The 24,831-nt window shown below is 38.8% G+C and overlaps 1 protein-coding gene across 3 annotated transcripts in view; it reads right to left on the bottom strand.

Moving 5' to 3' along the window:
- The window catches only part of AQR (aquarius intron-binding spliceosomal factor), a 134,940-nt gene that overhangs the window by 60,247 nt on the left and 49,862 nt on the right, over positions 1 to 24,831 (bottom strand). For all 3 annotated transcript variants that reach the window (XM_033190658.1, XM_033190659.1, XM_033190657.1), the window contains 6 exons: positions 24,036 to 24,138; positions 21,367 to 21,487; positions 18,153 to 18,294; positions 13,309 to 13,487; positions 9,659 to 9,826; positions 7,151 to 7,320 (listed from right to left, as the gene is read on the bottom strand). In XM_033190658.1, coding sequence (XP_033046549.1) covers positions 7,151 to 7,320; positions 9,659 to 9,826; positions 13,309 to 13,487; positions 18,153 to 18,294; positions 21,367 to 21,487; positions 24,036 to 24,138 — 883 coding nt within the window. The remainder of the gene's footprint in view (positions 1 to 7,150; positions 7,321 to 9,658; positions 9,827 to 13,308; positions 13,488 to 18,152; positions 18,295 to 21,366; positions 21,488 to 24,035; positions 24,139 to 24,831) is intronic.

The following is a 24,831-nucleotide window of genomic DNA, read 5'->3' as shown; positions in this document are numbered from 1 at the left end:
TAAGAAGTACTGCACTTTGGGAGAAAGAGAAAAGAAGGGCATTTTTTCTACAAAAGCTACATATTATCAAGTGCTAGAATTGTTCAATGTTTAAGTTTTATAATACAGTTTCAAATAATGGTTTTAAAAAACTATCCTTTAATAAAACTCTTCTCCTCACAAAGTTATTCTAAAAGTAAAACTTTGAGCCACCAAACCTCCCTTTCCTACTAATGACTAAAAATATATTATATCATATAGTAATTCAGAGCCTTGAGGTTCCGTATCTGTCTTCTTAAAGTGACTTGGAAGTATACCTACTTTTGATTCAAAAAAGAAGCCCCAGTAAGCAAGCTTTCCTTCACTTAATAATAGGGCATTAACTGAGTACCTAATATACAAAAAGCAAAAAAGGAAGTGGACCCTTAATAACATGTGGATTCATCTATATTTTAAGTTTTTAAACGCCTCAAAAGACAAAATAATTTAACAAATCAATTTCTTTACATTTTTATATTTCATCAATGTTAAGAGTTTAAGAGGATTGAGGGGTGGAGCAAGATGGCCGAATAGGAACAGCTCCAGTCTCCAACTCCCAGCCTGAGCGACACAGAAGACCGGTGATTTCTGCATTTTCAACTGAGGTACTGGGGTCATCTCACTAGGGAGTGCCGGACAATCGGTGCTGGTCAGCTGCTGCAGCCCAACCAGTGAGAGCTGAAGCAGGGCGAGGCATCGCCTCACCTGGGAAGTGCAAGGGGGAAGGAAATCCCTTTTCCTAGCCAGGGGAACTGAGACACACAACACCTGGAAAATCAGGTAACTCCCACCCCAATACTGCGCTTTAAGCAAACGGGCACACCAGGAGATTATATCCCACACCTGGCCGGGAAGGTCCCACAGCCACAGAGACTCCCTCATTGCTAGCACAGCAGTCTGTCATCTAACCACAAGGCAGCAACGAGGCTGGGGGAAGGGCGCCCGCCATTGCTGAGGCTTAAGTAGGTAAACAAAGCCGCTGGGAAGCTCGAAATGGGTGGAGCTCACAGCAGCTCAAGGAAACCTGCCTGTCTCTGTAGACTCCACCTCTGGGGACAGGGCACAGCTAAACAACAACAACAAAAAAAGCAGCAGAAACCTCTGCAGACGCAAACGACTCTGTCTGACAGCTTTGAAGAGAGCACTGGATCTCCCCACACGGAGGTTGAGATCTGAGAAGGGACAGACTACCTGCTCAAGTGGGTCCCTGACCCCTGAGTAGCCTAACTGGGAGACATCCCCTACCAGGGGCAGTCTGACACCCCACATCTCACAGGGTGGAGTACACCCCTGAAAGGAAGCTTCCAAAGTAAGAATCAGACAGGTACACTCGCTGTCCAGCAATATTCTATCTTCTGCAACCTCTGCTGCTGATACCCAGGCAAACAGGGTCTGGAGTGGACCTCAAGCAATCTCCAACAGACCTGCAGCTGAGGGTCCTGACTGTTAGAAGGAAAACTATCAAACAGGAAGGACACCTATACCAAAACCCCATCAGTACGTCACCATCATCAAAGACCAGAGGCAGATAAAACCACAAAGATGGGGAAAAAGCAGGGCAGAAAAGCTGGAAATTCAAAAAATAAGGGCGCATCTCCCCCTGCAAAGGAGCGCAGCTCATCGCCAGCAACGGATCGAAGCTGGTCAGAGAATGACTTTGACGAGATGAGAGAAGAAGGCTTCAGTCCATCAAACTTCTCAGAGCTAAAGGAGGAATTACATACCCAGCACAAAGAAACTAAAAATCTTGAAAAAAGAGTGGAAGAATTGATAGCTAGAATAATTAATGCAGAGAAGGTCATAAACGAAATGACAGAGATGAAAACCATGACACGAGAAATACGTGACACATCCACAAGTTTCAGTAACCGACTCGATCAACTGGAAGAAAGAGTATCAGCGACTGAGGATCAAATGAATGAAACGAAGCGAGAAGAGAAACCAAAAGAAAAAAGAAAAAGAAATGAACAGAGCCTGCAAGAAGTATGGGATTATGTAAAAAGACCAAATCTACGTCTGATTGGGGTGCCTGAAAGTGAGGGGGAAAATGGAACCAAGTTGGAAAACACTCTTCAGGATATCATCCAGGAGAACTTCCCCAACCTAGTAGGGCAGGCCAACATTCACATTCAGGAAATACAGAGAACACCACAAAGATACTCCTGCAGAAGAGCAACTCCAAGACACATAATTGCCAGATTCACCAAAGCTGAAATGAAGGAAAAAATCCTAAGGGCAGCCAGAGGGAAAGGTCGGGTTACCCACAAAGGGAAGCCCATCAGACTAACAGCAGATCTCTCAGCAGAAACTCTACAAGCCAGAAGAGAGTGGGGGCCAATATTCAACGTTCTTAAAGAAAAGAATTTTCAACCCAGAATTTCATATCCAGCCAAACTAAGTTTCATCAGTGAAGGAGAATAAAATCCTTTACAGATAAGCAAATGCTTAGAGATTTTGTCACCACCAGGCCTGCCTTACAAGAGACCCTGAAGGAAGCCCTAAACATGGAAAGGAACACCGGTTCCAGCCATTGCAAAAACATGCCAAAATGTAAAGACCATCGAGGCTAGGAAGAACTGCATCAACTAACGGGCAAAATAACCAGTTAATATTAATGGCAGGATCAAGTTCACACATAACAATATTAACCTTAAATGTAAATGGACTAAATGCTCCAATTAAAAGACACAGACTGGCAAACTGGATAAAGAGTCAAGACCCATCAGTCTGCTGTATTCAGGAGACCCATCTCACATGCAGAACACACATAGGCTCAAAATAAAGGGATGGAGGAATCTACCAAGCAAATGGAGAACACAAAAAAGCAGGGGTTGCAATACTAGTCTCTGATAAAACAGACTTTAAACCATCAAAGATCAAAAGAGACAAGAAGGCCATTACATAATGGTGAAGGGATCAATTCAACAGGAAGAGCTAACTATCCTAAATATATATGCACCCAATGCAGGAGCACCCAGATCCATAAAGCAAGTCCTTAGAGACTTACAAAGAGACTTAGACTCCCATACATTAATAATGGGAGACTTCAACACTCCACTGTCAACATTAGACAGATCAACGAGACAGAAAGTTAACAACGATATCCAGGAATTGAACTCATCTCTGTACCAAGCGGACCTAATAGACATCTATAGAACTCTCCACCCCAAATCAACAGAATAGACATTCTTCTCAGCACCACATCGCACTTATTCCAAAATTGACCACATAATTGGAAGTAAAGCACTCCTCAGCAAATGTACAAGAACAGAAATTATAACAAACTGTCTCTCAGACCACAGTGCAATCAAACTAGAACTCAGGACTAAGAAACTCAATCAAAACCGCTCAACTACATGGAAACTGAACAACCTGCTCCTGAATGACTACTGGGTACATAACGAAATGAAGGCAGAAATAAAGATGTTCTTTGAAACCAATGAGAACAAAGATACATACCAGAATCTCTGGGACACATTTAAAGCAGTGTGTAGAGGGAAATTTATAGCACTAAATGCCCACAAGAGAAAGCCGGAAAGATCTAAAATTGACACTCTAACATCACAATTAAAAGAACTGAAGCAAGAGCAAACACATTGAAAAGCTAGCAGAAGGCAAGAAATAACTAAGATCAGAGCAGAACTGAAGGAGATAGAGACACAAAAAACCCTCCAAAAAATCAATGAATCCAGGAGTTGGTTTTTTGAAAAGATCAACAAAATTGACAGACTGCTAGCAAGACTAATAAAGAAGAAAAGAGAGAAGAATCAAAGAGACGCAATAAAAAATGATAAAGGGGATATCACCACTGACCCCGCAGAAATACAAACTCCCATCAGAGAATACTATAAACACCTCTACCCAAATCAACTAGAAAATCTAGAAGAAATGGATAATCTCCTGGACACTTACACTCTTCCAAGACTAAACCCGGAAGAAGTTGAATCCCTAAATAGACCAATAGCAGGCTCTGAAATTGAGGCAATAATTAATAGCTTACCAACCAAAAAAAGTCCAGGACCAGATGGATTCACAGCTGAATTCTACCACAGGTACAAGGAGGAGCTGGTACCATTCCTTCTGAAACTATTCCAATCAACAGAAAAAGAGGGAATCCTCCCTAACGCATTTTATGAGGCCAACATCATCCTGATACCAAAGCCTGGCAGAGACACAACAAAAAAGAGAATTTTAGACCAATATCCCTGATGAACATCGATGCAAAAATCCTCAATAAAATACTGGCAACCGGACTCAGCAGCACATCAAAAAGCTTATCCACCATGATCAAGTGGGCTTCATCCCTGGAATGCAAGGCTGGTTCAACATTCGCAAATCAGTAAACGTAATCCAGCATATAAACAGAACCAAAGACAAGAACCACATGATTATCTCAATAGATGCAGAAAAGGCTTTTGACAAAATTCAATAGCCCTTCATGCTAAAAACGCTCAATAAATTCGGTATTGATGGAACGTACCTCAAAATAATAAGAGCTATTTATGACAAACCCACAGCCAATATCATACTGAATGGACAAAAACTGGAAAAATTCCCTTTGAAAACTGGCACAAGACAGGGATGCCCTCTCTCACCGCTCCTATTCAACATAGTGTTGGAAGTTCTGGCTAGGGCAATCAGGCAAGAGAAAGAAATCAAGGGAATTCAGTTAGGAAAAGAAGAAGTCAAATTGTCCCTGTTTGCAGATGACATGATTGTATATTTAGAAAACCCCATTGTCTCAGCCCAAAATCTCCTTAAGCTGATAAGCAACTTCAGCAAAGTCTCAGGATACAAAATTAATGTGCAAAAATCACAAGCATTCTTATACACCAGTAACAGACAAACAGAGAGCCAAATCAGGAATGAACTTCCATTCACAATTGCTTCAAAGAGAAAAATACCTAGGAATCCAACTTACAAGGGATGTCAAGGACCTCTTCAAGGAGAACTACAAACCACTGCTCAGTGAAATAAAAGAGGACACAAACAAATGGAAGAACATACCATGCTCATGGATAGGAAGAATCAATATCGTGAAAATGGCCACACTGCCCAAGGTTATTTATAGATTCAATGCCATCCCCATCGAGCTACCATGAGTTTCTTCACAGAATTGGAAAAAACGGCTTTAAAGTTCATATGGAACCAAAAAAGAGCCCGCATTGCCAAGACAATCCTAAGTCAAAAGAACAAAGCTGGAGGCATCACGCTACCTGACTTCAAACTATACTACAAGGCTACAGTAACCAAAACAGCATGGTACTGGTACCAAAACAGAGATATAGACCAATGGAACAGAACAGAGTCCTCAGAAATAATACCACACATCTACAGCCATCTGATCTTTGACAAACCTGAGAGAAACAAGAAATGGGGAAAGGATTCCCTATTTAATAAATGGTGCTGGGAAAATTGGCTAGCCATAAGTACAAAGCTGAAACTGGATCCTTTCCTTACTCCTTATAGGAAAATTAATTCAAGATGGATTAGAGACTTAAATGTTAGACCTAATACCATAAAAACCCTAGAAGAAAACCTAGGTAGTACCATTCAGGACATAGGCATGGGCAAGGACTTCATGTCTAAAACCCAAAAGCACGGCAGCAAAAGCCAAAATTGACAAATGGGATCTAATTAAACTAAAGAGCTTTTGCACAGCAAAAGAAACTACCATCAGAGTGAACAGGCAACCTACAGAATGGGAGAAAATTTTTGCAATCTACTCATCTGACAAAGGGCTGATATTCAGAACCTACAAAGAGGCCGGGCGCGGTGGCTCAAGCCTGTAATCCCAGCACTTTGGGAGGCCGAGGCGGGCGGATCACGAGGTCAGGAGATCGAGACCATCCTGGCGAACACTGTGAAACCCCGTCTCTACTAAAAAATACAAAAAACTAGCCGGGCGAGGTGGCGGGCGTCTGTAGTCCCAGCTACTCGGGAGGCTGAGGCAGGAGAATGGCGTGAACCCGGGAGGCGGAGCTTGCAGTGAGCTGAGATCCGGCCACTGCACTCCAGCCCCGGCGACAGAGCAAGACTCCGTCTCAAAAAAAAAAAAAAAAAAAAAAAAAACAGAACCTACAAAGAACTCAAACAAATTTACAAGAAAAAAAACAACCCCATCAAAAAGTGGGCAAAGGATATGAACAGACATTTCTCAAAAGAAGACATTCATACAGCCAACAGACACATGAAGAAATGCTCATCATCACTGGCCATCAGAGAAATGCAAATCAAAACCACAATGAGATACCATCTCACACCAGTTAGAATGGCAATCATTCAAAAGTCAGGAAACAACAGGTGCTGGAGAGGATGTGGAGACATAGGAACACTTTTACACTGTTGGTGGGATTGTAAACTAGTTCAACCATTATGGAAAACAGTATGGCAATTCCTCAAGGATCTAGAACTAGATGTACCATATGACCCAGCCATCCCACTACTGGGTATATACCCAAAGGATTATAAATCATGCTGCTATAAAGACACAGGCACACGTATGTTTATTGCGGCACTATTCACAATAGCAAAGACTTGGAATCAACCCAAATGTCCATCTGTGACAGACTGGATTAAGAAAATGTGGCACATATACACCATGGAATACTATGCAGCCATAAAAAAGGATGAGTTTGCATGCTTTGTAGGGACATGGATGCAGCTGGAAACCATCATTCTTAGCAAACTATCACAAGAACAGAAAACCAAACACCGCATGTTCTCACTCATAGGTGGGAACTCAACAATGAGATCACTTGGACTCGGGAAGGGGAACATCACACACCGGGGCCTATCATGGGGAGGGGGGAGGGGGGAGGGATTGCATTGGGAGTTATACCTGATATAAATGACGAATTGATGGGTGCTGACGAGTTGATGGGTGCAGCACACCAACATGGCACAAGTATACATATGTAACAAACCTGCACGTTATGCACATGTACCCTAGAACTTAAAGTATAATAATAATAATAATAAAAAGTTTAAGAGGATTGCTTATAGTAAAAATAAAAGCAGTAATTATTATTTTCTTAACAAATCTTCCCCTAACCAAATATCTTCGTATTTATGTCATAAAAGTTACTTAAATTATGACATAGTACTTTTAGTTTCATAGCCCCCAAATTACCTTAAAGTTATTTTCCTTTGGTTTTCTCCTCATTATTATATTAAAAGTTTCATATACATCCTCTGCTCCATTTTGTATAGTATTGGTCATATCTTGTTGATACTGGTTTGGATCCAAAAACACTCTAAATGTCCTTGATTCTCCTCTAAGATTGGGTCTGGGTTCAGGTCCTAGACAATTTGAAAAAGTTTGTTAAATAAAATATATATTTTTCAAATATCAAAGTAAGTCAACAGTATTTTTTTCTAGAAATGGTGAGTAAATGGTTCAGGCTTAACTCCAATCATTCTTCCCAAACTAGAATGCCCCCACTCACCCACGTCAAATTCTAAGCTGAAAGTATTGTCTTCTTTCTCTAAATTCTATTTCCCTCCATAGCAGTCATGTAACGTTTACGATGCAACGCCATGACTTACAATAATATGTACACACACTCAGAAGTACACACACTTAGAAGTCAAAGAACTTTACTTTTGTCACTCATAGCTCCCACTACTGCTTTACCTACAGTAAGTATTCAATAAATATTTTCTAACTAAATATATGTATTTTAGAATTTAAGGCATAGTTTTCTATTCCTTAATTTGACAGAGGTTTATCACTTTTCTCATCCTTCCACATTCCATACCTAGTATAACCAGCACGAAAAGAAATTTCGCATACACAGAAATGTAGGATACTAACGGTTGAAAGCCCAGAGCCTTTTCTTTCCTCTCTGACATATCTCCTCTTCTGGGCAGGCAGGGTGGGGTGGGTCTTAGACCTCCAACTTTGGTTCCATTATATGGCCTTATGCTTATTCCATCCATTTTCCATTCCCTTCTCCTATTTTCTTTTATTCTAGAGATAAATAATCTAATCATCAGCAGTTTAACAACGATATAATCTCTAAACCACAGATGGCAGAAACTGACTGAAGTTTCAAAAGAAGTTTAACAACGGGCCGGGCATAGTGGCTCATGCCTGTAATCCCAGCACTTTGGGAGGCAGAGGCTGGTGGATCATGAGGTCAAGAGACCGAGACCATCCTGGCCAACATGGTGAAACCCCGTCTCTACTAAAAATACAAAAATTAGCCAGCATGGTGGCAGGTGCCTGTAGTCCCAGCTATTAGGAAGGCTGAGGCAGGAGAATCACTTGAACCCGGGAGGCGGAGGTTGCAGTGAGCTGAGATTGCGCCACTGCACTCCAGCCTGGTGACAGAGCGAGACTACGTCTCAAGAAAAAAAAAGTTTTAACAACCAAATTATAAAATAAGCACTAGACATGTATGCAGTTGTAATTTAATAATAAGTATTATAAAGGAAGTCGGGACAATAGAAGAAAGAATTTCAAAGGGATAATAAGTGATACACATAAGAAATCAAATAACTGACTAATTTTGTAAAGCAGTATTTTTAAATGGGGTAAAGTTGGCATCTTATGCAGGATAATTCTTTTAGTTCTGTTCGGATATTTAGCATCCCTGGCTCATAGTTACCTAAGGCCAAGAGCCTACCATTCCTCACCTCTATCCCAGTCATTTGAAAACCTAAATATTACTATGCATTTCCAAACGAAGGACAGTATTGTTCCCAATTAAGAACCACCACTACAATGAATTAAAGCAGTCAAATTTCAGAAGAAAAAACATACCATTCAACACAAAAAAGCTTAGACAACTGTAAGAAGTATTTAGAGTGTTTCTTAAAAAAAAAAAAAAAAAGTAAAGTATTATACATTTTAAAAAGCTTTGAATAAAGACGATTTCAAAAGATCCTGTCCCAGAGTTCGAGACCAGCCTGGCCAACATGGTGAAACCCTGTCTCCACTAAAAATACAAAAATTAGCCAGGCGCAGTGGCAGGCACCTGTAATCCCAGCTACTCGGGTGGCTGAGGCAGGATTGCTTGAACATGGGAGGCAGAGGTTGCAGTGAGCTGAGATCACGCCATTCCACTCCAGCCTGGATGACATCGGGGGAAAAAAAGAAAAAAAAAGATACTGTTCTTTCCAACATCTAACATAGAAGTTTTTTAACTGGCTGGGTGCGGCGCTGGCTCATGTCTAATCCCAGCACTTTGGGAGGCTGACGCAAGTGGACTGCTTCATCTCAGGAGTTTGAGACCAGCCTGGGCAACATGGTGAAATCCCATCTCTACCAAAAACTACCAAAATTTACTGGGCATGATCACACGTGCCTATGGTCCCAGCTACTAGTGGGACTGAGGTTGGAGAATCGCATGAACCCAGGAGGCAGAGTTTGCAATGAGCTGAGATTGCGTCACTGCTCTCCAGCCTGTGTGACACAGTGAGATTCTGTCTCAGGGAAAAAAAAAGTTTTGAAACCATGTTACCTATATCTAAAACTGCATGGTAGGTACCCTACACATATTTGATACAAAATCCTCTGTGTCAATTTAGTAGGTAAAACAACTGAAAAATGTTAGCTAAGAAGCAAAAAAGGAAAAAAGGCAAAGAAATTTATCATTCTATACACATACTCTTTCAAAAATATATGCCACCATACCATCTTCAATGACACGTCCTTTGTCATCCAGCATGCCCTGAATTTCACAGCCTCTGACATAAACCAGGCCAACCTGCTCAATAAAAGGTCTCCTCCGATCAAACTTAGTGCCATAAGGTTTTGTGGGACGTACAGTAATTAAAAAGCATACATCATGCTTACGAAGACCTGGTAAGATATAAAGACATTTTCATTTATTAGAATTTCATTGTTTTCAGTCTTTTGTAGGCAAATTCTTATTTGCCTCTCTACCTCTTATCTTTGGTAGAGAGATATCATGAGTGGCCAATGATTATTATCACATTGTAACACAATTATGGGCTTTTCTATAATCTCTAATACTCACTATTTCATAGCATTAATTGAAATGAAAACCTCTTTATATTAAAATTAGAAACATTCATGCCATGAATATATTACTGAATAAGCCCTCCAAGTCATGCTACAGCTCCAAAATTGGATGTTCGTCATCATTCTTATTTTTAACATTCTTAATAAGTAACCAAAAATATGGCTGGCATATAATCCATCTATAGCATATTTAGCAGGTTTTTATTATCAGTTTAAACTATCTGTCAGTGTCATTCCAAAGACAGCCTAATTGTATTTCACTAAAACAGGTCAACTCAAGAATAATTCATCAAGGCAAAAAAATATTGTTTACAGATATGATTTTGAGAAAGATGGCTGAATATGTACAGTTTCAGTTGGCAAATAGTGAACATTTTTATAAGTGAATGTCAAGAAATAGGAGACTTGTGCCAAAGTCCATAGTTTCTTGGTCATTAGACCCAATAATGAACTCAAATGGCTTCCCAGTTCCATTAAAAGTAAAGAAACTGGAAGACAAGGATATAAAATAAGACCTCACAGCATGTAATGCTGCACCACTTAATCTTCATTCCATTTCCAATGCTTTTGTTAGCCATTATATGACATAAATGTAAATGTAAACAGTCTGCTTGCTCATAACCTTGTTAACAACAAACACAATGAAATCAAATCAACAATGTGGGTATATGGCCAATAGTATTGAAAATATTTCGGTTTGTTTTAGTTGGGGGACTGGTTAGAGTATGGGTAAAGGTAGAAATAACAACTCTATTCATAATACTGATTTAATTATTTCCCAATAAATTCTACGCAAAGCAGCAAGAGAAGTAATGAGAATGAATGGGAACGGTTCTACTATCTGAGTTGTACTACTTGTGTGACATCTGATCTGTACAGCTCATTAAAGCTTCTAAGTCTTAAAGCCAAAGAAGTGGTCCTGAGAAGTCATTTTTCCTCTACCAAGACAGGAGGTACTTTTTGGCATCACGGAGGGATGACCTCTTGTTCCTTCCTAAAGCAAACCACTTTCCTCTGGGACATCTTAGATCCACATTTTTTAAAATCCTGTATTTCAATGAGCTCAACTCTCTCTGTCCTTGCAACCATTTGTATCCACCCTATATCCTAGCTGTGCTTTCTGGAGCAAATCTGGCATTTCCATTTCATGAATTCTGTTTCCTTAACTTTAAATGAGAATATTGAAGAGGATAAGGGCTTGAGGTTCACACCGTTTCAAAGGGAGAAGACGAATGTTTTATGGTATTTAGTTTAATAATCTTTAAAATTTACTTTTATAAAACAATATTCGGCCGGGCGCGGTGGCTCATGCCTGTAATCCCAGCACTTCGGGAGGCTGAGGTAGGTGGATCACAAGGTCAGGAGTTCAACACCAGCCTGGCCAAGATGGTGAAACCTTGTCTCTATTAAAAATACAAAAAATTAGCTGGGTGTGGTGGTGGGTGCCTGTAATCCCATCTACTTGGGAGGCTGAGGCAGAGAATTGCTTGAACCCGGGAGGTGGAAGTTGCAGTGAGCCGAGATTGTGCCACTATACTCCAGCCTGGGCAACAGAGTGAGACTCTGTCATTTAAAAAAAAAAAAAAAAAATCATTATTGTTGACAGAATCTCTCCTTTTTGCTTCCATTTTCTATTTGGCTACCCCATCTGTGATCAATATAGGGGCTGGTTTTTGGCCCAGGCCTCCCAGAAAACACTTTTCTTTCCATCACACCCCAGATTATCACTCATCCCACAATGCCCTATTGTGCTCTATCTTGCCCATCAAAATGTACCCATTCCACTTCTCATTCTACCAGAGGCTGATGTTTAAAAGAAAAAAAGACTGTCTCATGTCCTTCTGAAAGCAGTCAGTAATGGGGAAGGTGGCCTGTTTTTAAACATCCTTTTGTTTTCCTTAACACCAAAATTCGGACCTCTCATCTATAAATTCCTATAAAGAGTCCTTTAAAATAAACAAAATTCCAACCATTTACTACTTCTGGGGGTACCTAGTAAGTTATCTCAGTTTATTTCCCACTGTGTAAAACAGTGTTTAATATCTCCTTAAGCTTCAAGGAAAAATAAATATGAGGCCTTCTCCAGCAACTTAATGGCTTTCTTGGGGTTCAGCAACAGTAAAGGTGCACATTATTCTGGATGAGTAATACACAGAATGAAACTCTTTTGAAGAACACAAGAGTCATAAAAACAATCCGTCACAAACTATACCCACTACCGTAGGCACTGGTTAAACATTTGGCTAGCTTTGTTGCTGGATTCCTTCAGAATTCTTTGATAACGATATAGTTCCCATGATTATAAACAGCTACACTGGTAGTAATAATTTCTGAAAACAGATCCATTAAGGGGCTATCCCTTTCCTTCTGGCATGCCAAGAAAGTAAAAGGAGGTAAAACCTACTGACTACTGTTTCTCAAAACAGGGCATCAAGTAAGACCTCTCACAGGACAGCTGGGAGAAAAATATAAAACTGCCTAATAGAAATCAGTTCATATGTCACTTCTGGCAGAGGTCTTACTGTTTTAACTCTATTGGACTTAGTAATTTTGAACATATCTGCCTCTAAAACAAATTAATTTTGACATGGAACTCTCATCCTTAAAATCTTGCCTAGCAGAAAATAGGAGGAATAACTCCTTTAATTTCTTTGCAATTATTATATATCCTTGAGTACATTTGATTTCACTGATTCTTTAACCTTTCTGCCTTATGTGCAAATAAACTATTATTTATTTCTGAGTTGTTTCACTATAGCCCCACCCACCCCCACATATTCTTTTTGAGCTTGCCTAATTTTGATTTTGTATTTTTATTTTCCACAAAGTGCATGCATTTCTATTCTTTTCACCTTGGCTTTTATTTTTTGAAAAATACCAATTTTCCTTACTACTCTGCATGTCTGCATGTTATATGTGGGCTTTCTCCCCACTCTTTGGTGAACACTAACATTTTTATTCTTTTATATTGATCCCACAAATCCATAAATATTATCTTGCTAAATTTAAGACTTAAAATGCTCTCCTCTAGTCTTTGCAAAGTTCAGTTTTCAAAACTTTGATATATATGCAATGTTATACTTTTTATTAAAATATTAACATACCTAAATATTCTTGTATGATCCCTGGTATTTTTAAAACTAATAATTAGAAAGTTGCTATTCTTTAAATCAAATTTCAAGGATAAAGTTTCATAAAAGCTTAAAAGGATAACATTTAGTAAAAGTACTTTGTTAATGCTCTAAGTGAAAGTTCATAACAAGGCAAAGGTAATGTCACTTTTTGAAATACAAAATTACCTTCCCATTCATCTTTGATGTGATCTCTGACATTCAGATTTATGGTAACATCTGCACGAACTCGGGTTGGCCAGTTTTCACCTATGTTGGGTTTGGCCACTTCAACAACAGTGAAAGCCACAATGGGCTGGGCCATTCGCGCCCAACCACCAAACACTACACCGCCATATTCAGATTGCCTAAAACCAAAGAAATGGATGGTTACTCAAACAAAAAATAATTTATCCCCAACTTTCAGACAAGTAAAACTAGTAAGCAGGAATACTGTTCGGCTAGTATTTAAGTCCTAATATTAGTAACCCCTATCTCTTAACTTAAAAACAAAAACAAACAAAAAAAAACCTTTAACTCTCAAAGTATACAAAGTATATATGATAGCATGAAACAGGTACATGATAGTATGAAACAGGCAAATGTGGTCCAGAAAAGAAACAGAAGTAGAGGAATGTCTCCTACCCAACTAAGAAAAAAGCTAACCCTGTGTATGTAAGAGCATTCTGGGGCTGAGCCATTTTATCAAAGAAATAAATAATGCAGCACACTTAGTTTTATTTCAGCTTTATTGAGGTATACTTGACAAAAATTGTATATAGTTAAGGAATACAATGTGATGGTTTAAACTATGTATACACTGCGGTATCATTACCAACACAGTTATCATTTTTGTGTGTGTGTGGTAAGAATACTTAAGATCTATCCTGGCAAGTTTCAAGTACATAAAACCTAATAGTTACTATGCTTTACATTAGATCTCCAAACTTAGGTAGCTTGTAACTGAAAGTTTAGACCCTTTGACCAGTATGTCCCCATTTCCACCCCCCCACAACCTGATAACTGCCCTTCGACTGCTTCCATGAATTTGTCTTTTTTAGATTCCATATGTAAAGTGAGATCATCAGTTTTTGTCTATCTGTATCTGGCTTAATACATTTGGCATAACGTATTCCGGGTTTATCCACGTTGTCAAAAAAAGGATTTCCTTCTTTTTAAAAGGTTAATCATATCCCATTGTGTGTTTTTATATATGTACACACACACCACATTTTCACATTTTATCCATTCAGCCCGTAAGTTGTTTCCACATCTTGGTTATTGTGAATAATGCTGCAACACAAGAGTACAGACATCTCTTCAGGATCGTGATTTTATTTCCTTTGGACAAACATTCAGAAGTGGGTTTGCTGGATCACGATAGCTCTGATTTTTAATTTTTTGAGGAACCTCCATATTGTTTTCCATAATGGCTGTACTAACTGACATTCCCACCAACAGTGTATAAGAGTTCCCTTTTCTCTACATCCTTGCAAACACTTGTTATCTTTTGACTTTTGATAACAGTCATTCTAACAGTTGTGAGGTATGAATATCTCATTGTGGTTTTGATACGCATTCCCTTGATGATTAGTGATGTTGAACACCTTTTCATCTATCTGTCCTTTGTATGTCTTCTTACAAAAAATGTTTTCACGTCCTTTGCCCATTTTTTATTGGGTTATTTGGTCTTTTGCTATTGAGTAATATGAGTTCCTTACATATTTTTGATATTAACTTCTAATCAGATATATGGTTTGCAAATATTTTCTTCCATCCTGTAAGGCTGCCTTTTCATTTTGTTGACCGTTTCCTTTGCTGTGCAGAAACTTTTCAGTTTGATGTGGTCTCCACTTACTTATTTTTGCTTTTGTTCCCTGTGCTCTTGGTATCACCCAAAAATCATTGCTAAGACCAATGTTATGGAGTTTTTCCCCTGTTTTCTTCTTGGAGTTTCATGGGTTCAGGTCTTATGTTAAAATCTTCAATCTATCTTCAGTTAACTTTTGTGTATCATGTAAGATAGGGATCCTATTTCATTTTTTTACAAGTAGATATCCAGTTTTCCCAAGACCATTTTCCTTTCCCCATTGTATACTCTTGGCACATGCATTGAAGATTAAATGACTGTACAAGTGTGGGTTTACTTCTGGGCTTTCTCTTTTGTTGGTCTATGGGTTTTTATGCCAGTACCATACTGTTCTGACCACTGTAGCTTTGTAATATAATTTGAAATCAGGAAGTATGATGTCTCCAGCTTTGTTCTTCTTGATCAAGATTGCTTTAGCTATTCAGGGTCTCTTAACGTTACTAATTGGCAGCTTTGTATTTCAGCTTGGACAGCTTCCCTTGGCATTTATTATAAGGCAGTCTAGTGGTGATAAACTCTGTCAGTTTTTGTTCTGTTCTGTTTTTCTGTCTTAATTTCTCTTTCATTTCTGAAGGACCTCTTTACTTGGTTTTATTTTATATTGTTATCCTTTTATCCTCTTCATAAAGACGGTTTCAATTGTTAATATTTTATTTTCTGTATTTTAAGTATTTTTATAAGCTGTTTCGAATATATTTTAGGACAAGCTATAATTTTTTAAAAAATTAAAAACATGCAAACAAATAATATCTATGCAAAAACCTCCTTTAGAGCATATTTAAATCATTTAAAAGATGTTGCTATGGATTGCAGGAAAAAAAAAAATCAAGCTAGTTGTAATAACCAGAACCACTAACATCCCAATGCCCATTCTTTCTTCTTATGTCAGTCTAACTAGTGCTTTAGTTTTTGTATTAAAAAGTTGTATTTGGGAAATCTGTAACATAAAAACTGAAGCAGCACTCCAAAGTTAGGAAGTACTGCAGAATACGACATACCTACAAAGATAAACTGCCTCCTATGTAAAGACTTTATGTCACAACAAAAAAATTGTAGCACTTCAGAACATCAAAAAGAGAAACTAATTAAAAATAAAGTTCTGCAATCAATGGCTTGGTTAGTATTGGGACAATGTCTAAAAGGAATTACTTAGTGGCTAAACCGTTGTGAAACAACTTCCTATCACCTCCTCCATTTTTTACAGCTTTAATGCAGTACAGTTTACATACCATAACATTTATCCACTATAAACACACAAGTCCATAGTTCTCAGTAAATCTGCAGAGTTGTGCATTCATCATCACAAAATCCAGTTGTGGAACATTTCCAACATCTTTAAAAAGATCCCTCTTGTCCAGTTGCAGTCAATCCCTGTTACCAAACCCAAGCAACCACTAATCTACTCCCCTTACCCCTTTCTCTTCTTATATTATATACTTGAAGCATTAAAAAGTACAGATTTCTGGCCCTTATGCACATTCTCTCTTACTGCTGGTTAGTGGGCTTCAGCGCCCTGAAAACCTAATCATTGGAACCATATAATGCGTAAAAATGCCTGTTAGTTTTCATCTTCAAAATACATGAAACAGAAAGAAGCCTGGCCCCCGTTTTAGGTTTCAACATTTTTAATAATTTTCAATGATGGGCATTACAAATGCAAATTTAAAAAAATCTGTTACTACAAATGTGAATGAATTAGCTCCAAAAAGTCACATTCTCTTCCCCCCCAGAAAATGGTATAATTTAATTTTTTTTTATTAATAGACCAAAAGAACTCAAATTGTTGCACTTGGCATTTAAGTAAAATATAAATGAATTCTATTTGTTGAATTGCCAGTTAATAAATCCCTAGTTTGCCAAATGGCCAAAATTAGGCCCAGAATCTGAGCATATAATCTCAAGGTAACCATAAATTGTAAAGAAGTTTCCTGATCAAGCACTCCCTCAGGGTACAAACAATGGGCAACAATTTCAGCAAAGCTGTGGGTAGGAATGATTAGCCAGTGGGTATACAAATTTCGCAGTGCTCGCCTGCCTACTGACTCAACTGATTATTAAGTCAAAAATGCGTTGTGTTGTATTTTATAGTCTTACCCAGAATAACTTTTCACATAATAATTAATTAAAAAATAGAACTCTGTATGAAATGAAACATGGAAGTGAAAAAATAGATCATAATCACAGTGTCTGCAGTAGCTCTCTATAATTAGTAAGCAGAAGCCTGGAAGATACCTGAGTCAGTTCACATTCCAAAGCTGTTCAGCTTTTCACATACAATGCAGTATAATCATGTATGTATACATGGTGTCCTATTATATAATGTAACAAAAATTCACCTCATAGTATTTTACTCATTTATAATCACTTGTGATGTATAACTTGTATCCATCAATTTCATACTTGGAATGAAATAGTGAATAAAGAGCATTTGCCTAAAGTCAGCCGTATCTATAAAAGCGCTGCTACAACAACCAGAATGAAAGACTTTTCTTAGCTAAAGGAATTCCAGACATGAGCTAGCAGGTGGGGAGTGGAGTCTATGTGGAAGAATTCCTCAAATAACAAGACCAACTCAACTGGCCCTAAAAGTAAATCCTGGTGATTTACTTTCTTCCACAGAATCTATGGGTGGAGAGACAGAGACGATTTTCTAACGTACGACCCCTTGCAATGTGCGGCAGCAGCCCTAATCCTCTGTCCATTCCCCTAGAGAGGCTGACTGAGAACACTGTAGCAACAGTGACAAGAGTAGCTGGATTAATGGAACACCCCTTTATCATAAGCTTCCTCCAGGACTGAAACTGTCCTGCTCTCCTGGTACAGGCCTGCTGGCCAACCCCTAGCCTTCCAATCAGTCTTTAAGTAAGGTCTGACCTACTCCCTCCACATTTCCCCCTTCCCTTCCTGAGCATGATGACATCTTCTCGCTTATCCCCAGTCTCCCATCCCCATTCTCAAGTACCCAGAAATGTGGTTTATATTTTAGCACTTTTGATATATGTTAATTCACATTTTAAAATGTCTCAAAGAGTAAATATCTCTTATTTTAGAGAGCACCTTTGTGTCAGGTATTTTATTTCTAAATATACTTATAAGGTTTCTGACAGAAGTTTATTAGTCACTGTCTGCATATCTGCATTACAGGTGGAACAAATTTACTAACCATGGCTTCATTCTGCTGACACTATCTTCAATGTCCTGCCGAATTTCGTAAGTTGATTCTAAGCGGAAGAGGTTAAAGTTCCTTAGCAGGTAGTCATGAAGAGTCAAAAATTGCAAATTCAATTTGGGAAGAGCAAGACAACCTGAAAAGGAAAAAAACATCCATATTTGAATTATTCTTTTTTTTTTGAGACAGAGTTTTGCTCTGTCGCCCAGGCTGGAGTGCAATGGCACAATCTTGTCTCACTGCAACCTCTGCCTCCCAGATTCAAGCCACTCTCTCGCCTCCTGAATAGCTAGGATTGCAGGCGTCCACCAACATGCCTGGCTAATTTTTTGTATTTTTAGTAGAGACAGAGTTTCTCTATGTTGGTCAGGGTGGTCTCGAACTCCTGACCTCGTGATCTGCCCACCTCAGCCTCCCAAAGTGAGGCCACTGTGCCCGGCCTGAATTATTCTTTTAATGCTCTCTGTATTAAAACGCTGGCACCACAAAACTATAAGAATCTAATGAATGCCTGAAATGCAGCATATCTGATAACAACTTATTTTTGTTTTCACACAGATGTTAAAACCAGATTAGTAAATGTTGGCTATTAAGAATTAGGGGTGAGGCCGAGCACGGCAGCTCATGCTTGTAATCCCGGCACTTTGGGAAGCCAAGGCAGGTGGATCACCTGAGGTCAGGAGTTTGAGACAGCCTGGCCAACACAGTGAAACTCCGTTTCTACTAAAAATACAAAAAATTAGCTGGGTGTCGTGGTGGGCACCTGTAATCCCAGTTACTCAGGAGGCTGAGGCAGGAGAATCGCTTGAACCCAAGAGGCAGAAGTTGCAGTGAGCCAAGATCGCGCCATTGCACTCCACCCTGGGCAACAAGAGCGAAACTCCATTTCAAAAAAAAAAAAAAAGAATTGGGGTAAAGGATGAGTTTTATTAATACATGTAATCTGCATACCAGTGATGTGTATGTAAACAGTACTCCTTCAAAGTATTTAAGGATACTTGTACTAATAGTTTCAAGTAGTTTGAAACTTCTTCCCTTATCACCTAATTTATATTTGGCAAATATTGAAGTGAATAATGTTACCATAAATTTAGCACACAACAAAATTTAGCATGAACACTGAATTATTATGTTACATTGCATAAATCAATCTCCGATGACTATTATTGTGCTCTGAACTTGCCTTCTGGCTAAACTTTAAGGACAAGACATTGTTTGTATGTTATTCCAGACTCCCCTTTCTCTGACTATATAAATAAACAATAATCCTTTCATTATTCTCACTTAACTATTTCTCTTTGACAATAAGTAACCACTTAGCAGCAATATCAAAAAGGTTTTAAAAATCCCCAAATACATTTTACTGATAAGTCATAGTCTCATCATTGTTGTCCATACTACCAAAAAATAAAAAATAAACTTAAAGACAACATTGGTGAACAAAAATTTAACATTATTTATATTAGTAAACTCTGACTTGTAATCTAACTCAATTTCTTTCGATAGCACATTTTTACTTTAAAAAAATGACAATTAAAATGTCAGCACTTTGCAATACTCACTGAATTAACAAATCTAGGTGTTAATTATCAATAGCTACTAGTAGTACAAAAAGAGAGACAAGCAGACAGTATGTGCCTCCTGATGAAAGAACATACCACCACCAAGAATCCTGCCAAGGAGAACCTTAGTCTGATCAAGCCTCTGCACAAGGTGGTACTAATTTGCAAGGAAAATAAAGAACAGAAGAACATGCTGCAATATGCCATGAGTATTCAATCAGAAAAATCTATAGACTGTGGGAACTCTATGATCAAACAACTCAGGTTTTTCAGCAGAAACAAAAAGAAAGAAAGGGATGTATAGAAGGTACCAGTAAAGTAAGACATTTTAAAAATGAAACCTTGTAACCACCTTATCAGCTATCCCAGAATCCTCCCAAGTGCCCTTTCCTGATTACAGCTTCTTCCCTTTACCTGAAAGTAACTATTTCCTGACTTTTATAGCAATCACTATCTTGAATTTCTTTATACTTTTATCATCCAGTTGTGCATCCCTAGACATGAGAAAGCAACATATTAACCACTGTAAGAACATAAAAAGATATGAAGACTGCCTATGTTCTGAAATCTAGCACAATATTAGTGCACTGGGTCTATCGGAGTTATGGCTCTAGGATATGTCTTAGAGTAACCATTTTAAGTAAATATACCAATACTTATACTTGTAATATCTTTAAAACAGTTACATTTCTTCTACTAATGATACCATTGTTCAAAAAATATCCTGAAATTTCTTTTGAAATATACCTTCAAAATATATCTGAATGCACTTTTGCATATACTTAGTTGTAGCAAATTCTCATCCTCAGAGGATGAGTGAAAAGTGTTGAGATCCAAATCTGGGGAAATAAATGAACAAACTAGGCAATATCATTTTGGATCAACACTAAGAGTTTACTATCAATAAACGATAATGCCTTTTTTTTGGTGATCATTACCTGGCTTTACATAGAATTCAAAAGAGCCACTAAAAAAAGTCTTTGAAAAAAGCTCTATTAAACACAGCCTATCACAGTGACACAATGAAAGCTATACTTCAAGCATTATCAGGTCTCCTTGAAAACAGTCTTACGGTCGGGTGCAGCGGTTCACACCTGTAATCCCAGCACTTTGGAGGCTGAGGTGGGCAGATCGCTTGAGCTCAGGAGTTCGAGACCAGCCTGAGCAACATGGTCAGACCTTGTCTCTACTAAAAATACAAATAATAATAGTAATAATAATAATAATAGCTGGGTGTGGTGGTGCACGCCTGTGGTCTGAAGTACTTGGGAGGCTAAAGTGGGAGGATCACTCGAGCCCAGGAGCAGAGGCTGCAGTGAGCTGAGATTGCACCACTGCACACCAGCCTGGGTGACAGAGCAAGACCCTGTCTCATACAAACAAGCAAAAAAACCAAAACAGTCTTAGGGCTTTATACTCATATTTTTTACAGGGCGATATGTATATAGTCAAATTCAATAAAAACCCTTAGTGCCAAAGCATTCAAAATACTAAATCTTTCCCAGCTTCTAAAGTTAACTTGTGGGCACCAGGAAATTATCCCAAAGTACAGAGTGGACTGAAGTACACTGTCTATAATTCCAATTATAAATGATAAATCTGAAATTATTTCATTGTACAGCTGAATCCGTATTTCTTTACCATACCTTCTCCAGAATAGTACTCAGTTGGGACAATATTTTCATCCCATATAATTTTCTCAGTTGGATACAAAGGCATCTGGTTCAATTGCTGAATCTGAGAAATTCGACGTTCATGACGAGATACCTAGAAGAAAGGAAACAAGTTCGTGCAGAAGGTTAGAAGCATCTTTTTTCAATAAAAATAATTTTGGAAGAAGTTTTATGCCTATCAGTTATTGTAGCAGTTCAATAAGAGATTTTTTTTTTTTTTTCCTATTTTCTCCATAGATCAAAGATGAGAAACCAACCAATGGTGATGGTCTTTGGAATCAGATAGACCTGAGTTAAAATCCCAGCTCCTCTACTTATGAGTACTGTAAAAGCTGGGCACGTTACTTTAACCTTCCTAACCTTAGTTTCCTTTTCAGTAAAACAGATAAAGTGCCACACATCTCAAGTATCCAATGAAAATGAAATGAAATATTATGAAATAGTGTCAAAGTCCCTGGTGCATGCCAAGAGTTTGAAAACCATGACACTCAGCATTAATCAATGTCAGAAAAAATAGGAGCTCTAGGTCTTGGACTATCGTTTTCATTCTTTTGTTTTTTGAGACGGAGTCTCGCTCTGTTGCCCAGGCTGGAGTGCAGTAGCCGGATCTCAGCTCACTGCAAGCTCCACCTCCCGGGTTTACGCCATTCTCCTGCCTCAGCCTCCCAAGTAGCTGGGACTACAGGCACCCGCCACCTCGCCCGGCTAGTTTTTTGTATTTTTTTAGTAGAGACAGGGTTTCACCGGGTTAGCCAGGATGGTCTCGATCTCCTGACCTCGTGATCTGCCCATCTCGGCCTCCCAAAGTGCTGGGATTACAGGCTTGAGCCACTGCGCCAGGCCTAGTTTTCATTCTTATACTAACTAGCTATATCATCCAGGGAATTTTATTAATCTATCACCCTAGTCTTCTCCCTCTATGTTCCTTTCCATGATGACCTCTAGGTACCCTTAATATTAATAATCTATCTCAAATATGAAAGTAAGTGTTACGCTGGGAGAAGCAGCTCATGCCTTTAATCCCAGCACTCTGGGAGGCTGAAGCAGGTGGATCACCTAAGGTGAGGAGTTTGAGACTAGCTTGACCAATATGGTGAAACCCCGTCTTTACTAAAAATAAAAAAATTAGCTGGGCGTGGTAGTGCACTCCTGTAATCCCAGCTACTCAGGAGGCTGAAGCAAGAGAATTGCTTGAACCCGGGAGGCGGAGGTTGCAGTGAACCAAGATCACGCCATTGCACTTCAGCCTGGGGGACAGAGTGAGACTCCATCTCAAAAAAAAAAAAAAGAAAAAGAAGTGTTTATCCAGTAACGCTAAAATGACATATTCTTAAAATGTATCATTCTCTTCAGTGAAGATAGTATAATTACAGAAAAAAATCATGATACCTAAACAATATGTATGTTTCAACTTTTTAATCATAAATTGAATATTAGAAGAATCCGAAGCCTGAGGAAATCCTTTAGGAAAGGGAGGAAACAAAACATAATGTTGTCACACTATACATTTTAAAAATTATTTTCGGCTGGGTGCGGTGGCTCAAGCCTGTAATCCCAGCATTTTGGGAGGCCGAGACGGGCGGATCACGAGGTCAGGAGATCGAGACCATCCTGGCTAACACAGTGAAACCCCGTCTCTACTAAATAATACAAAAAACTAGCCGGGCGTGGTGGCGGGTGCCTGTAGTCCCGGCTACTCGGGAGGCTGAGGCAGGAGAATGGCGTAAACCCGGGAGGCGGAGCTTGCAGTGAGCTGAGATCCGGCCACTGCACTCCAGCCTGGGCGACAGAGCGAGACTCCGTCTCAAAAAAAAAAAAAAAAAAAAAATTTTCTTTTGTTGGAACAATTTAAATTTTAGGAATAAAATTCTAGCCACAAGAGCTTGATAGGCACAGGATCCACGTTATCCTCAAACTTATTTCCCATTAGAAGAATTCCTGAAAAATGGCTGGGCACGGTGATTCATGCCTGTAAACCCGACACTTTGGGAGGCCGAGGCAAGTCAATCACCTGAGGCCAGGAGTTCAAGACCAGCTTGGCCAATGTGGCAAAACTCCATCTTGTACTAAAAATACAAAAATTAGCTGGGAGTGGTGGCATACATCTGTAATATCAGCTACTTGGGAGGCTGAGGCACAAGAATTACTTGAATCCGGGAGGCAGAGGTAGCAGTGAGCTGAGATCATGCCACTGCACTTCAGTCTGGGCGACAGAGAGAGACTTGGTATCAGAAAAAAAAAAAAAAGAAGAATTTCTGAAAAAAATCCTCATTTCTTTCTATTGTAAAGATTTATTATTAATCCCAAAAACCTGACTCATGAGAGGTATTACATTGTCAGAAAATAGCACAGGAATTTTTAGGAACTGAAAGACAATGAGGTGATTTGCACATAAATACTTGCTAATAGAATGATTCATCCAGAAAGTAGTTTGAAGAGATAAAATACTTGAGAAAAGAAATGCAAAAGATGAGAAAACAAATCTCATAAAAATCAAATGATAATACAATTCCGAAAAGAAAATGGGAATTATCCACCTAATCTTTGGCCCACAAAAAAATCTATATGAATTTACATCTTTAAGAATGATTTAAAAAGGCAGGGAAAACCACATGCAAAATTTAGAGGACATTAATATTTACCAGCAATTCTAGGAGAAATTCTTTATCAAAAGTTGTGTCTTCATTTTTAGGAAGAGTTGGCAACAAGCAGAGGTATGATGCCACCTGGTGGAGAGTGTTTGAACTGCAGAATAGATAACAATATTCATAGTAACTTCACTTTTGAAACATGTATTTTTACAAATAGCTTTAAAAAACAAATATAATACTATGACATGGGCAGCAAATATCAAAAATCAGCAATGAAAATTAAGGCTTTGGTGCAGGGTTCTCAAAATATTTTCTGCAAACCTTTTATTGTACCCCAGACCAAGAACACTTTTAAGTATTAATACTGGTCAGGCGCCGTGGCTCACGCCTGTAATCCCAGTGCTTTGGGAGGCCAAGGTGGGCGCATCATGGGGTCAGGAGATCGAGACCATCCTGGCTAACATGGTGAAATCCCGTCTCTACTAAAAATACAAAAAATTAGCCGGGCGTGGTGGCGGGCGCCTGTAGTCCCAGCTGAGGCAGGAGAATGGCGCGAACCCGGGAGGCGGAGCTTGCAGTGAGCTAGGATCGCGCCATTGCACCCCAGCCTGGACCACACAGCGAGACTCTGTCTCAAAAAAAAAAAAAAAGACAAACTGTTTATACAGCCTTGGACAAATGGCATTTTTTTTTTATTTCAAATTTTGAATAAGTCTATAACTTCAAGGAAAACAACTATCAGTATTTGCTGTCAATGATAAAATCTGAACTTCCACGTGAACGTGAAAAATTAGAATTTTGGAAAACTGGTATTTGCCACCGCGAGCTTCATAGCTTTCCACTATTT

This window comes from Trachypithecus francoisi, unplaced genomic scaffold, assembly GCF_009764315.1.
Source record: "Trachypithecus francoisi isolate TF-2019V2 unplaced genomic scaffold, Tfra_2.0 Lachesis_group3, whole genome shotgun sequence".
In the NCBI taxonomy this organism is placed as follows: Eukaryota; Metazoa; Chordata; class Mammalia; order Primates; family Cercopithecidae; genus Trachypithecus; species Trachypithecus francoisi.
This window is presented reverse-complemented; position numbering and strand designations above follow the sequence as displayed.